Source organism: Prionailurus viverrinus, chromosome B3, assembly GCF_022837055.1.
Source record: "Prionailurus viverrinus isolate Anna chromosome B3, UM_Priviv_1.0, whole genome shotgun sequence".
NCBI lineage: Eukaryota > Metazoa > Chordata > Mammalia > Carnivora > Felidae > Prionailurus > Prionailurus viverrinus.
The window spans coordinates 135,111,336-135,126,769 of NC_062566.1; the positions used below are offsets into that span (position 1 = coordinate 135,111,336).

Below are 15,434 nucleotides of genomic sequence, written 5' to 3' on the forward strand. Positions count from 1 at the left end.
TATACAGCAGTTTTAAGACCTTCAAGTTTTCCAAGGGCAGTATTAGGTGTGTCACCACTTTATAATTTATTTCCTAGACTAGCAGTCTCAGCTTGAAATTCTAGAGTTTGCCAGTTTGGATTTCAAAGTAAATTGCTAGCTGGAGGTAAATTATTTCTCTCGTACTGCCCAATAGTTATTTAGTATTTTATTAAATGCAGTGATAAGTTTTGATGAAAAACAAGACTGTACAATTGACTGTTTTACCTTACTGCTTTATATACATTTGAAATCATACATTAAAGTTATTTTGGTATACTTAACCTGCTGCTTCTTTTGTATTCGTAGCCCCATCAAGACGTGGTGATTTGGAAATACTGGGTTATTGCATGATCCAGTGGCTTAGTGGCCATCTTCCTTGGGAGGATAATTTGAAAGATCCTAACTATGTTAGAGATTCCAAAATTAGGTAAAGGAAAACTTAAATTATTTTGGGTAAAATCATGATAAGGTAGATGTATTTAAGTCAGGATTTCTCAATGGAAACTATAGTTTTAACTGATACTAATGTGGAAATGAGAAAGTACTTGCTAAATATTAAGGGTCTTTGGTGTTTTGTTCAGTTTGTTTTAGAAGAATGTCTGTAAGCATATTTAGGATGTAACACAGTGCTGCTTAATGTGCTATTTACTGTTATCAAATATTAATAAGTTTCCATGGCATACAGCTTCCAACAATGACTCATTCTTTAATTTTTAACAGATACCGAGAAAATATTGCAGGTTTGATGGACAAATGTTTTCCTGAGAAAAATAAGCCAGGTAGGAAAAGACTTCTTAAATGTTCATGGGGGTTTTGTTTTCTGGGAGGAAGAGCCGTGATGTCCATGGAAGATGCTGTGATGTAAAAGCTTAGGCGTTTCTGAGTGTAGCCATTGTGCTGGGGCCTCTTGTCATCCCGGACACGGCAGTTCCCTTTCCAAAGGTGGGCTGAGTGGGTACCTGAGCTTGCTTACATTATTATTCAGTGCTTTCAGGAAAGGAGCCAAATTTCATTGATGAATTCAACTGGTTGTTTTTTTGTTTTTTTTGTTTTTTTTTAATTGAGGCCTTAGTGTATGCCGGGGACCATTCTAGGCACTAGGGATATACCAGTGAACAAAATAACTAAAAATTCCTGTCTTCATGAAGCTAATGCTGTAGTTGGGAGAGAGAGACAGTAAACCCAAGAGTGTATTTTACAGTAGATTATATGGTTAGTACTATGGGGGAAGAGAGAAAGCAGGGAATAGAATTGGTAGGTGTGGGGTCAGGGTGGGGAATCGAGTTGGGGAGGAGGGTTGAAATTTTAAATGCAGTGCTCAGAGTGGCCTTACTAAGCAGGTGACATCTGAGCAGTCTGAGATGGGGAGGTTGCTAGAGGAAGCCCAGGGAAGGGTTGTAGGCAGAAGGAACAGAAGTACCTGCTGTACTTGAGGAATGCATTCTTTTAGGCCATCAGGAGGCCTTTGCCTTTCACTGTGAGCAAGAGTGTAGGGTTTAGAGTAGAAGAATGCCATCAGTGTCTGTCTTTACGGGAGATCTGTCTAGCTCCTGTTCTGAGCAGAGACAGCTAAGGGGGCAAGGCAGGGCTCGGCTGGAGCAGGCTGAGGCTGGGTGATTGCCACAGGAATCCAAGCAGGGGAAGGGGCAGTGGGAGAGAGGCGGTCACTTTGCATATACTTAGATGTCTTTAGATGTCTTTTCAAGTCTTCACTCAGTCGTCTCCTTTCCAGGGAAGTCTACCCTGACCTCAGGCTATTTAAAATTGCAGTCTTACCAGCCACACAAGAAATGGAATGTTATAGGCTTCTCGGAGTCCCTCCTTGTGCCTCCTACCAGTCACGAGCCCCTCTCTGGCCTAATAAATAACTAGCCTAACTTCCAACCCCAAAGATTTATTTTCGAGCTGTATAAAAATGGAGTCATAGAGCGAACAACATAGGTAAAAATCCCTGCCCTCATGAAATTAACTTGTATCTCTGGTAGAGTCGTTTCTTTGACTCAGTATTGTATTTGTGAAATTCGTTCCCATTGTTGCATGGGTTTTTTTTCTTTTAATGTTTTTACTTACTTTTTTTTTTTTCAACATTTATTTATTTTTGAGACAGAGAGAGACAGAGCATGAACGGGGGAGGAGCAGAGAGAGAGGGAGACACAGAATCGGAAATAGGCTCCGGGCTCTGAGCCATCAGCCCAGAGCCTGACGTGGGGCTCGAACTCACGGACCGCGAGATCGTGACCTGGCTGAAGTCGGACGCTTAACCGACTGCACCACCCAGGCTCCCCTTTACTTACTTTTTAACTTTATTGACAAATATAATTGTATACATTTAAAGTGTAGAGTGTGGTGATTTGATATACATTTATATTGTAGAATGATTAACAAGATCAAAGATAATTAACACTTCCATCACCTCAGTTAACTGTGTGTGTGTCTGTGTGTATGGTAAGACTGCTCAAGATCTGCTCTCAGCCACTTTCCAGTCTATGGTACCAATTCTTATTTTTTTTTAAGTGTTTTTTATTTTATTTTATTTTATTTTATTTTATTTTATTTTATTTTATTTTATTTTATTTTATTATTTTTTGAGAGAGAGAGAGAGAGAATGAGAGAGGGAGGGAGACAGAGCATGATCAGGGGAGGGACAGAGAGAGAGGGAGACAGAGACTCTGAAGCGGGCTCCAGGCTCTGAGCTGTCAGCACAGAGCCCGATGCAGGGCTCAGACTCATGAACCGTGAGATCATGACCTGAGCCGAAGTCAGACACTCAACCGACTGAGCCACACAGGCGCCCCTATGGTATCAGTTGTTAACTACAGTCACCATGCTGTGCATTAGATCCTCCCAGGGCCCCGTTGTCGCACAGGAAACAGTGATCTGTTCATTCTCATCTCTAACAGAATTGTTGTATTTATATGCCACCATTTATCTGTTCTAATGTTGGATTATTTCCAGTTTTTTGGTAGTTATAGATTGCCAGTTACACATAAAGTTTTTTTCCATCTGTAATTGATTATTGTGCATTATATGAGGAGAGGCCAGGTTTCTTCCCCACCCTGTGTTTGTAAACAGTTGACCCAGTAGCTTTTCTTGATAAAACCACTCTTACCCTATGGTGCTGCCTTTGTCTTAAATCAACTGGATCTGTGGATGTTTCTGGACTCCCTTCTTTTTATTAGTCTTTGGTCTATTCTTGGGCCATACTGTCATAATTACTCTATCTGGCCTTGAGTCTTGATTATCTGGTGGTTTAAGTCCGCCAGCACTACTGTTCTTTAAACTTGACTCTGGTGTTTTGCTATCCTTGACCTTTTGTGTACATTTTAGAATCACCTTGTCAATTCCACACACATCCCCTCCCTTTCCAGTTTGCTGGAATTTTGAGTGGTATGGCATTGACTCTACAGATTAACTGACATCTTTTTACTATTGGATCTTCCGGTCCACAGATGTGGTATATCCTCCACTTAATTTCGTCCGACTTAATTTATCTCACTGTTTTATAATTTTCTCTGCAAAAATCTCACCCACCTTCACTGTATATGTTGCTAGGTATTTGACAGCTTTATATGCCGTTGTAAGTGATCAGTTTTTTAAAAATCTTATTTTTCCAATTGTTCGTTGCTAGTATATAGAAATCGATTTTTTTTTATATTTACCTTGTATCCTGTGACCCTGATAAATTTACCTATTAGTCCCACTAGGTTTTTTTTTTTTATAGATTCCTTAGGATTTTCTGCATACACTGTTGTGTTTGTGAATAAACCATTCCACTCTTTATGCCTGTTTCTTTTCTTGCCTTCGTGTCCTGACTTAAAGCATACATGGCTATTATACTGAACAGGAGTCGTGAACATGCTTCACATTTTCCCCTCTCGGAAGGAAAGATTTCCCTGTGTGACCATGCCCAGTGAGGTTTGCTGTAGGTTTGCCAGAGACCCCCTTTGTCAGATTAAGAAAGTTGAAGGGAGGGATTTTCACTTCGCTTTTCCTCACGTATCCCGAGTATCTAGAATTGTGCCTGCCGCATAGTGAATGCCAGTCAGTACTCAGATGAATGAAGGTGTGTGTGTGTATGTGTGTGTAGCACTGTCAAGATCTCTTGGTTTTCTGGGTGTGGGGTGTGGGGAGAGGTTTTTGTCCCGAGGAGCTGGAAGGATGGCATTCTCAGTAACGGGAGTGGGGGCGGGCAGGGGACGGCGGCGGAGCAGGCTTAGCGGCAGATCAGGAGTTTGGGTTTGGATCTGTTGGGATTGGAGAGGACAGGTAGGGGTCCAGGAGCCAGCGTGTGAGGCAGCGGGCGCACAAGCTCCCTGGAGGGCGCTGGAAGGGAGAGGCTGGGGAGCGTCGAGTCCGTCGCCTCAGGATGGATTTCTGGTGCCGAGAAGTGTTGATCCTGACTAGTAAGATTTCTTTCTGGGCGTGCGCTTCTGCCTCAGTGCACAGGAAGCCTTTCGTCATTCAGAAGCTGGTTTTTCTCTTTGATGGGAAACTAGGCCTTGCTTCCCTCTCCTTTCTTCAGCTTGTTCTTGGTACGTTTGGTTTCTCACGTACGCAGACAAAGCATGCAGCTGTCTTCTGTGGGACTGATGGCTTCCATGGCAAAAGATACTGGCCGTGATATTCCTGATCTTTAGGTACATGTTACTTAATCATCTGTTCAAGGCCCTTTCCTCTTCTGTTTTTGTAGCTTTAAGACGACGGCGGTTGTTTCCGTGCACGTTTAGATTTTAGTATGTCTTTTATCTTTCGTCCCTTACGATGACAAAAAATGTGTTTCACATTACATCCCAAAATAAGTTTTTTATCTGACTCGCCTGACGATTCCTGACTTCGAAAGCGTACTTTCCATTGAAGAAATGATTGTAAAAAACGTATTTTAACCAGATACCGATACGTGGTCTAATTTTGCTGTAACCGTGAGTTGTTTTCTTAGAAGTGAGAGCTAAGTACGTTGTATTTTGATTGAAAGATTACAGAATAATCGTGTCATTCTTTTAGATGAAATTGCTAAATACATGGAAACAGTGAAATTACTGGACTACGCCGAGAAACCTCTTTATCAGAACTTGCGAGACACTCTTCTGCAAGGACTGAGGGCCATAGGCAGCAAGGACGATGGCAAGCTGGACCTCAGCCTTGTGGAGAACGGAGGCCTGAGAGCAAAAACAGTAACAAAGGTGAATTTTGTTATAAGTGATCCTTTGGCTTCCTGTGATGATAATTGCAGCAAATACTAATTTTCGGAAAGTAAATGAGTAAAGAAAATTGTAACAGACTGCTCGGCAATTAAATATTTATCACCATCATATAAGGTGATATAAGACAGAAAAATATGTAGAGGGTTGTAGAAAAATGAATGGATGTTTCTTTATCCCGTGGCAAGTTCCTAAATTCCTAGCAAGATTCTGATTTGGGATACTGATGTCTGGCAGGGGGATTTGAATGGGGCACTCAGCCCGTGGTTTGGGGGGTTTTGACCTCCCAGGCCACCTGGCAGGGTTGCTCTGGGCTCTTAGCTCTTCCTCGTTTGTTGGTGTGGTCACAGCGCACCATTTGAAAGTCGGGGTTTGAAAATTACTATTTGAAAACTAGTGTTTGAAAGTTTCCTGGTTTGCTGGTGGGGAGTGTTCACCATTTGTTTTGTTTTTTTTTTTTTTTTTTTTTTAATAATTTTTTCATGTTTATTTATTTTTGAGAGAGAGAGAGAGCAGGGGAGGGGCAGAGAGAGAGGGAGACACAGAATCCGAAGCAGGCTGCAGGCTCCGAGCCGTCAGCACGGAGCCCGACGCGGGGCTTGAACTCGTGAACCATGAGATCATGACCTGAGCCAAAGTCGGCCGCTTAACTGACTGAGCCACCCAGGTGCCCCCACCATTTGAACATTATTTTGTTGTTTACAGAAATGTCGTCATGTAAAGCGATGTATCTTCATATAAGGAGGTTTAATTTTTCGGAGAGCGATATTAACAATGGGCTTGATGGGTGAACTTTTGCGCTGGCATGTAAATAACTCCTGGTATCACTTTAAAATTTTAGATTTGACAGGTATACGTCAACTTCTGGGTTATTTTTAATAATTAAATTATTGACTAGTTTAGTGATTTCCCTTAGAGTCTGAAATTATTGAATAAAATGCGTTAGCTGCTTTTAAATAGAAAAGGGAAAGTACTTTTAGCAGAAAAATATTTTTTTGTAGCGTTGCCTGTTTTTACTGTCGTTGACTGTAAATTCCAGTACATTCCTTTCTTATTCCAAACTGTGAGAAAAAGGGTTTAACATAAGGAGCACCATCTTAAAAGAGTTTTGTAATTCTTTTTAACTTCTAAAGGAGATAAGAATTTTGAAATTGTATCATGAATTTGACGCTTTTGGCAAACATTAGGTCTCTTTGTAGTCTCACCACAGGATCCGAAATTATGCGCTGCATCTACGTACACATGTCTTTTCCTTTTGGAAGTTTTGTCTTAATGGCATCGCCCCATTTTTGTGGTCAGCCAGCGTGCGGAAAGCCACGTCCAGCTTTGCAGTGCAGGGGATAAAATGGCGGCCCGAGTGGAATTGTTCAGTAAGGCCGCAGATTTGGACTTTGCACGTGCCTGCCAAGGCCAGACTTTCTGTGTGGCAATATTCGTAGCCAGCGTCTGTGGTGTTTTCCTCTAAATTTTTGCCGATTGGGAACTTAAAGATCGATTGTGGTGAGACCTAGTCCAGTGCCACAGCCCCTTGCTCTGCAGGGCGCCGTTGCTGGGACTTCCGTGCTGGAGAAAACGTGGTTTCTGCAGCTTGGCTGACTTCATAACCCAGTAGGTCAGTGCTCTGCAGAACCAGGGTCTGTGACGGCACAGTCCTCATGTGTCCTTGGGTAGTTCAGAAGGCCGGAGAGTTCCCTCTGGGCCAACCCCTATCTGCAGAAAGAAAGCTTCGTTTAGAGGGCAAAAATGAGTATCAAGGGAGTTACTAGATTTCCCACTCTATTAGTTTCCTGCTTTTTCCCTCCTTCCCTCATAGCTGACTGACACAGGGCTATTCTTTGTGTTAAAAAGAAGTTATTAACAGTTAAGGTTAGGTGAGATCATGAAACACTTTGATAGCCATGTTACTGTAGGTGAGTTGTTAACTTTGTTGGCCTTTTGTCTTTTTTTGTAACGTGGAAGAGTTGGTCCAGACTGTTTTTTTTTTTTTTTTTTAAGCCCGAGAACGTTTTCTTCAAATAAATTGTAAATAGCCCACATCTAGAGCAGATAAGGGCAGAGCTGCACTGACTGGCAAGTTTTCCTTTGACAAATTAATGGTCCATCTCTTTTTTAGCAAAGGGTATATAATCAAGATGTCATTATTTTGCTCCGGCTACTAGGAAGCTCAGAGCTAATTATGATGCTCAATCATAGAAATTATGTTTAACCTTGTAATTAGTATATATTTTTTTCCTTTCCCTTTGTCGTAATCTCTTAAAACTTTTTTTAAAGTATATGTTCTTTGTATTTATGACACTCAACTCTCTTTCGGAAAGGGAGAGGTTTAATCAATTCAGTGTATATTTCTCTGTTCCCAAGACTTGTCCATTATGGCAGAAACCTACGAGAATTGATCTGCAGCAGAATGAAGCAAGGTCTCTATCCTTTTTTTTATAATCGTGCTTGGTTGTGGTGCAGCACATTTGGAAACTAGAGTGAAGTATGAATTTACCCACTTGAAAATGTTTTCAGCCTCAGTAGCCAGAGAGTTTTATTTAAAGCACAGGATTTGGGGATAACCTACAGCCGAAGCTGAAAAAAACTAAGTACCGCTCTACCTTTAGGAAGTACACAGCCAAAGATTTTCCTTGTTGATTAGAACTGAACACTTGAGAACCGGGCAGTAGTTCCAGCAGTTATTGGATTCATTGTGTTCTCTTAAACCAACATTCAGCGATATAAAAGTCTAATTTATGCGCCTGGTCTAGGCTAGGTCCCTGGGGCTATAAAGACCAATAGCATGTGGTTCCATCCTTAAAGAATTCCTCCCTGTCCCATCTGGGTTCAGAACAGCTTAATTTACTGGAAGGAACTCAGCAAGTTAAAAGGAAGGTAATGCCTCCACTAGCTATTTTCTTGCACAGCCTTGATTAAGTTGCTTGCCCAAGCCAACAACAGGGCTGCTCGTCAGAATTTCTTGAGTCTCATCCCTGGAGATTCAGTGAGTAGGCCTAGCGTGTGGCCCTGCAATTTGTAGACAGTATATACTCTTGTTTCCTGTGAATGATGTGTACGTAGCCTTCTTTCCACTCCCATGTATTCTAGTTTTTTTTTTTTTTTTTTAAGTTATATTATGCTAGTTGGCCTTTCTAGAGTTTCTCTGAAAAACCATTAACCATGGTGAAATGAATCCCTGCTGGCACTCAGCCTGGAACATGGTGCAAAGAGTTGAGTAAGGGTAAAGGCTTTCCGCTCTGGTGGCCACCTTCCTGTCTCTTGAGGTGACTGTCCCCCACGTAGTATTAAATTTATACCACGTAGCCCGTGGTTTCAGTCAGATCGCCCCAGATAAACCCTCTGAATTTGGTGAACGTCTGTCTAGCTGGTTGAGCATGCTACGTAGTAGAAAGTGTATTTTCTTTACATAAATTTAGGTTGTTGAAGTTGATACATTTCTTTGTGTTTCACTTGGTGGTTTAGCCACAGTTCTCTAGGTCAGCGGATTCGGTGTTGACTAATGATTCTTTTCCTTAGCTGCTTGAGCTCTGTAGTTTAATCTTGTCTTACTTGTCTGGATTTTGTCAAGTAGCTTTTTTTCGCCCTATATTTTTAAGTGAGATCGTGATGTATGTACAGAAAAATGACACAAATAAGTGTGGAATTTGAACTTTACAAAGTGAACATATACATTTAAACATCCCCCATATCGAGGTCTGGATCATTACTTGAACCCCAGAAACCTCTCTCATGCCTTCCTCTCAGCCATTATTCCTTCATTAAGAGTAACCAGGGGGCACCTGGGTGGCTCATTCGGTTGAGCGGCCGACTTCAGCTCAGGTCACGATCTCACAGTTCATGAGTTCGAGCCCCGCGTCAGGGTCTGTCTGTGCTGACGGCTCGGAGCCTGGAGCCTGTTTTGGATTCTGTGTCTGCCCCTCTCTCTGTTCCCCCCCCCACTCGCACTCTGTCTCTCTCAAAAATAAATACAGGTTAACAAATTAAAAAAAAAAAAAAAAAAAGTAACCAGTATTTTGACTTACAACACCATACATTGCTTTTGCCCTTTAAGGAAAATTTGCAGTAACGGCACCATACGACATGTACCCTTTTGTGTCGATCATATCATTGTATGTCTGAATTTCCATGCTGTTGCATGCAACCGGAGTCGTTCATTTTTCGTTACTGTGTACTGAGCGCTGCATTATATGACTGCATCATAATTCATTTATCCCTTCTAGTGATGGACGCGTGCACTGTTTCCGGTTTCTGGCACTTGCAAGAATGCCGGTTAAGAACATTCTTTTAGCTTCTTTTGGGAAGCCAATACATTGATTTCCGGCGGGGCATATACATAGTGGAGTTACGGGGTAGAGGGCTTACTTAACGTGTAGCTTCAGCGCTGATGCCAGGCAGTTTCCCACAGCAACTGTCCACTTGATTCTCCCCACCAGCAGCCTGTGAGAGGCTGCTCACCAGCACTCACCAACACTATTTGTTGCCTTGTATTTAATTTTATCTATTTTGGTAGATGTGTGCTGGTATTTCTCTGTGGTTTTAATTTAATCTCCTTGAGAGTATTGATTTGGAACACCCTTTCCTATGCCCGTCAGTCTCCATTGTCCTTTTGCTGTGAGGTGCATTTCAAATCTTTTGTCCATGAAAAAGTGGCGGGGGGGGGGGGGGGAGGTGATTGTCAGCTTTCTTTTGATTTGCCAGACCTGCCTACTTCATATATATGCAGTCTGTGTATTACACATTTTTTGTTTGTTCGTTTGTTTGTTTTTTACGATTGGTAGTGTATGTTTTCATTCTGTCACTATGGTACCTCTTGATGGCCGAAGTCCTTCATTTTAATGAAGCCTAATTTATCAGTCTTTTTGTTTATGGTTAGTACTTTTTGTATTCTGTTTTGGGAACATTTTGTCTACCAAGATCATGAAGATATTCGGTCATTGTCAAGAAATTTTATCTTTTGCATTTAGGTCTACGATTTACCAGCAGCTGATTTTGTGCGTGGTATGAGTCCATGTTTATTTACCTCCTGTGGATTATTCGTTGATTTGAACCATTTATTGAAGACTATAATGTCCCCACAGCATGTAGCAGGCTTTCAAACCATATGTGTTTGGGTCTGCACATCTGTGTTTTGATCCTGTTCTATACCATTGGCCTACTTATCTTTGCCTGGCCACACTGTTTGAACTACTGGCTTCGTGATGGTATCTGATGGTGTAAGCCCTCCAACTTTGTTCTTCTCTTTGTCTTAGCTATTCTTGGTGCCTTGGCTTTACATAAATTTTATAATCCGTTTAGTAATTTTTACAAAAATGCTTCTGGGATTTTGATTGAGAATGTGTTGACCCTATCACTTTGGGAACAATTGACATCTTCACAATATTCCTTTCTGTTCCATGAATATGGTATACCCTGTATTGTAAAGGGACTTTCTCTGCCTGCAGCTCATACTTGGGGAGGACCTGGAGAGCCGAGCTCAGCTGGTACAGTGGGCCAAATCATCTGTCCTCAGTAGTTGTTCCATTCTCTTCCTAGCCAGAAGAGGCAAACATTTGGTAAAATCTAAATTCACAGTGAGAGAAGCCTCATTGGGGGTTCTTCTCCATGGCTTTTGCTCTCATTTACTTGTTTTCTCTCTAGTCATCTATGTTGGTAAATCATGTTTATTGTTGAAAATAATTTGTCCTGAATGACTGTGCTTGTTCTGCCCTCTTTCTCCAGGCTTCTTCTCAGCCAGGGGAGAAACAGACTTGTGTGTCCAGCTTTTGATGAGGCACTGTGGGAGTAGGGAAGGTCTCTTTCGGGGCTGTTCCAGTCTTCCTTTCCAAGCTTCCTATTTATATTTTGTAAATTGGACGTCAGTGTCAAAAGATTCCTGAATGGTGTTCCCTCATGATCTTTCTCCAGTGTGGTTCAGCGTTGGGTAGGAGCCTCATGTTGCTTTCTAGAAGTGTCTGACTGTTCTTGGCCACCACTTCCCAAAGATTATGGTGTGAGGCACTGTCACTGTCCGCTGCTGAAATAGTTCTTAACTGTCCTTTGTGTTCATTTCTTTAGAGTTTGGGTGGAAGGAGGTTGAAATATTGTCCGTCAAATATCCCTCCCCCCCTTATTTTTAAACACTTATGTGTTTAAAACATCTATTTTTAACGTGTGTGTGTGAACGTTTCAAGATAACCCGAATCTATGTCCTCCCCCCACAAGAGTAAACCAAGCGTGTTTCGCTCTCAGCTCCTTGCAGACCGTCTCCCATGTTACGGTCACAGGAGATTTTAGTTTTTGGTTTTTTGTTTGTTTCTGTACACTGTGTGTCATTAGTTCATTTTCAGCCGATAACAGGGAATCCTCCATTCCTCATGGGAAATCCTATATTGAAACATTTTCTTTTGTTAAACCCAGTCCCCCAGACCTGATAAAATCAGCAAAATTTACTGGAGTTGTACTTCCTCTTCCTGCGTCCAGAGTAGATAACTAAACATGGAGACAGGACACATAAATGGAAGCAAATAACAACAACGAATAAAATGAAGTCATGTTGTGGTAGGGCCCCCTCCCTAAGGAGAGGGGGAAAAAAACCCCGAAAACAAAAACCTCAAGGCATCCTGGCTATACGCGTACGTGATAACATCCCTCACGACCTTGTAACGTGAGACCGCCCCATCAGACTGCATGTTTGTGTGTTGCTGTGTGTGAGAGACAAAAAAGTGGAAGTGTGTGAAAATCTACACCTCGTGGCGCTCGGGGCTCAGTTCTTCAGGTACGAACCCACCCGAGCGGGGCCAGCACAAGTAAAGTTGCTTCCTGGAAAGCATCGCCGCGGTGTCACGACTCTCTGTGCGAGGATCCTGCTGCAGTGCACGTGTCCCATTTATGTACGGATTGATCCTTCATAGAATGGCATTCCGCGCGCGGGGGGTCGCGTTGGACTTGAGACAACTTACAGACCTACAGTGATTTGATAGGACTTCCATACGTACGGTTTTAGAAATTTCACTTGCGTGTGCTTAATGGTTTTCTAAAAGCCGAAATTAGTCTTTTGCTTTCATCTGTTTGTTCGCATGTCTTTTTCAACCTGAGAGCGAAGCCTGTTAACAGTTGCGGGCACACAGTAGGTGCTCAGTCGATGTGTGGTGGGTTCTCTGCCCCCAGTAACACGGAGGCCGGAGTTACTGCAGAAGGAAATGGTGACGTTCGCGATTCTTGTGACAGCCTTCATCACTGGAACTCTTTTAAAACAATAAATCACTTTAATGCATTCTAGCAGAATAGCTTTAGATTATTCTTCAAATGAATCTGCCCCTCTTTTTAAGTCCCTTACTCGCTTCCTGACCCACTTCTTTTCTTTTCATTTCTTCTTTTTCCAATTACGTCTGACCTTTTCCTGCTTTTCCTCAAAATACATCTGTACTTGCTTGATGTCCACTTCAACGTGACACAGTTTGCAAAGGGTTTGGAGTACGATAGGAAGTCAGCTCTTTATCGTCACAGCGCTAGGTGGACGGTTGCCGGACAGGTGCAGACCCGCACATCTGTCCACGTACAGTGCCACGCGGGGCTCACCGAGAGCGCGCAGGTGAAGAGCGCTGGGCTTCGCCAGGCGCACCGCTCCGTGGGCTTGACCCCTTTAGGAAGGGACACGTCAATGTGGAGGCAAAGCAACCGGGAGTTGCCGCCTCCTGCCCAGGGTGAGCGGGGCGGCACAGCTCCGAGATGGAAACCCTGTAAAAACAAAGAGCTCCGAGTTCTGGTCTTTCCCCACCCCCAGCTGGGAAACACCCCACAGTTCTCTTGGCCTTGTGCCCTCCCCAGCCTCAGTGTTTTGTCTGCATCGTGAATTTTAACTGAAGCCCCCGGTCGCGTCGCGTCTGCTTCACCTTCGCAGAAGATCCATTCGGTCTTTTTTAGTTACTGTTGAGTAACAGCCTGTTTTTCTGGTTGCTGTTAACGTATGGAGGAGTAATTTATAAACTGTGTCTATCCGCATGGTGACTTTAGGTGGCCTTAACCAAATGAACAAAGTAAGATGGACTGATTAGTACAGTCACCTGTTTGTATTTAGAATTCTTTGTTCATTGACACATGCACGGTTCCAAAGGCTGTATATGCTAAGTCTCTATAATAAACGTGTGTGATTTTTGTAATGAGGAGGAAAAACCAGCCACAGGCCTGGCACCTCCTCTCCTTTGCCATAGCCAGACATCTGATTGGGTTTTCCCAGAGGCTGTTGAAAGGGTCTAGAGGTGATCTTTTGGTCTCTGACCTGGGAAGCAGAGAATGAACAGGTCTTTGGTTTTTGCCTCAGAAGATTTTAATTCTTTGTCCCGTTAAAACAGCTTTAAGTCTCTGGTCTCTAGTCAGTGTTTAGACGATTAGTAAATTATCAGTCCAAATGCATCTAGCTGATTTGTCTCCCTGTTTCTAAGCTGGAAGTGAGAAGCTGCTAATTAACTAAATTTTAGCCTAGCATATCTGAACACTTCAAAAATACAATGTGTAACACATACGCTAATGCCCTTTGAAATAAACCTAATTTTCTGCAGATATTTTAGCTGTGCTGAATTAAAAGAAAACTCTGTTCTGAGTTTATAAGTTATTCTTGTGTGTCGTACAATATTTTGATTTCGTTTATAAATGCAAAGGCACTTTGTGGGACCTGGTGTGGAATATGACAGAATCAGAGATTAGTGTGGTGCCTTTGTGAAGCCGTTTTCTGTTCAAAGAGAACCAAAATACACACTATCTGAAGCCCAGGATGTTGACAAATAATGAAATGAAGCATTTGGAGACAGTCGGGAGAAAGAAGCTGCCAGTGAATTGTTTGGAATTTTACTCGTTGTCTTGTAGAAATAACACACTAACTTACATGCTATTAAACTGGAAGGGTTTTTGTTTGTTTGTTTGTGTGGTTTTTTTTTTTTTTTTTTTAATTGGTCTTTTCCTGTAGACCATTGGTCCTTTCTGTCAAAACTAAATATGTTCTCAGAAAAGTTGGGCTGGAGATACCCACCTGAGATTCAGTGTTCTACCTACTGCATGATGCTTACAACACGGTGGTTTGTTTTTGCTTGAATACTGGCTGATTTTCATTCCTGTGTCATTTACCTGCATGGAGATTAAGGAAGCTCTTTTTTTTTTTTTTTTTTTTTTTTTTTTTTATTAAATAAGCTTGAAAACAAGATGAACACACTAGGTTCTTTAGAATGTATTGGATAGCCCCCTTTGTAATGAGCATTTAAAAAACTGCCCCCTCAAGATCGGAAAATGCATTCTTTCCCATATGGAAAGCAATATAGTAGTGAAATATTCCTCCTTAATTTTGGTCCGAACGAACAAAAGTGTCTGTGTTTATTCCTGCCTAATGCATCACAAATCTGCTGACATGCTAACCTTGGAGTCTTGGCTGGCGTTAATCAGGCCTGTGCACCGGCAGGAAAGATGTACCTAATGCACTCCATCAGTGCAGTTTGCATATGGAAGTTCTCACAGGGGAGCTGCCCTGTGCCAGCTGAGGGTTACCTGCCCACTGCAGTTATTGTATGTAATTATCGAACCAATCTGTTCAGCCCAGCAGGGTTTAGATGGTAATCATGAAGCAACACTTTGGAAAAGAAAGATGTAAGGCACTCTCCCCTTCTCTCATCAGTTATATGAAGTTACAGCCACTCTCACAGCTATTTTTGAGAGGCAATACCTCCCTATACAGATCTGCTAAATGAACGCCTTTTCAAGTTTCTTAAGGTGCCGTCAAGTTCTTTTTGTGCACGTGAAGCGTTTGCTTTAGGAACGTGGTGGGTATATCTGAGTCCCGATCTTTCCACGGCCACCTTAAGAATATTTTGAAACAGTGGGATTGTTCGTAATACGTGCGTAACAACAGTTCTGACCATTTGGGGGTTTTAAGATCATGTAGTTTGAGTCGAGTCGAGCTTTTCCCGTGTCGTTCCCTGTGGAACGGAACCCGCAGTTGCCATCAGGCGAGAGAGCAGAGTGCAGAATGGCCTGCGGCAAGGGAAATGCTCAGGTGAAATTTAACTTCACGTGAATTGTTACAAAATACAAGCCGGGACATTCCGACGCGTTGTGAATCTGAAATCGGGGGCAAATGAGAGGCTTTCCTAAAGGAAATCCAGGCAACCGAGGGAAGCTTTGAGTAGTCATTTGGATTTTAACACATTTAAATTGGGATAAAGGGATACGAGAAATACAAAGTTGTAAAGTTAT

The 15,434-nt window shown here is 42.3% G+C and overlaps 1 protein-coding gene across 4 annotated transcripts in view; it reads left to right on the forward strand.

Moving 5' to 3' along the window:
• VRK1 (VRK serine/threonine kinase 1) overlaps positions 1–15,434 on the forward strand; it is a 76,951-nt gene that overhangs the window by 55,522 nt on the left and 5,995 nt on the right. For all 4 annotated transcript variants that reach the window (XM_047863709.1, XM_047863708.1, XM_047863707.1 and 1 more), the window contains exons 9-11: positions 328–448; positions 742–800; positions 5,023–5,201. In XM_047863709.1, coding sequence (XP_047719665.1) covers positions 328–448; positions 742–800; positions 5,023–5,201 — 359 coding nt within the window. The remainder of the gene's footprint in view (positions 1–327; positions 449–741; positions 801–5,022; positions 5,202–15,434) is intronic.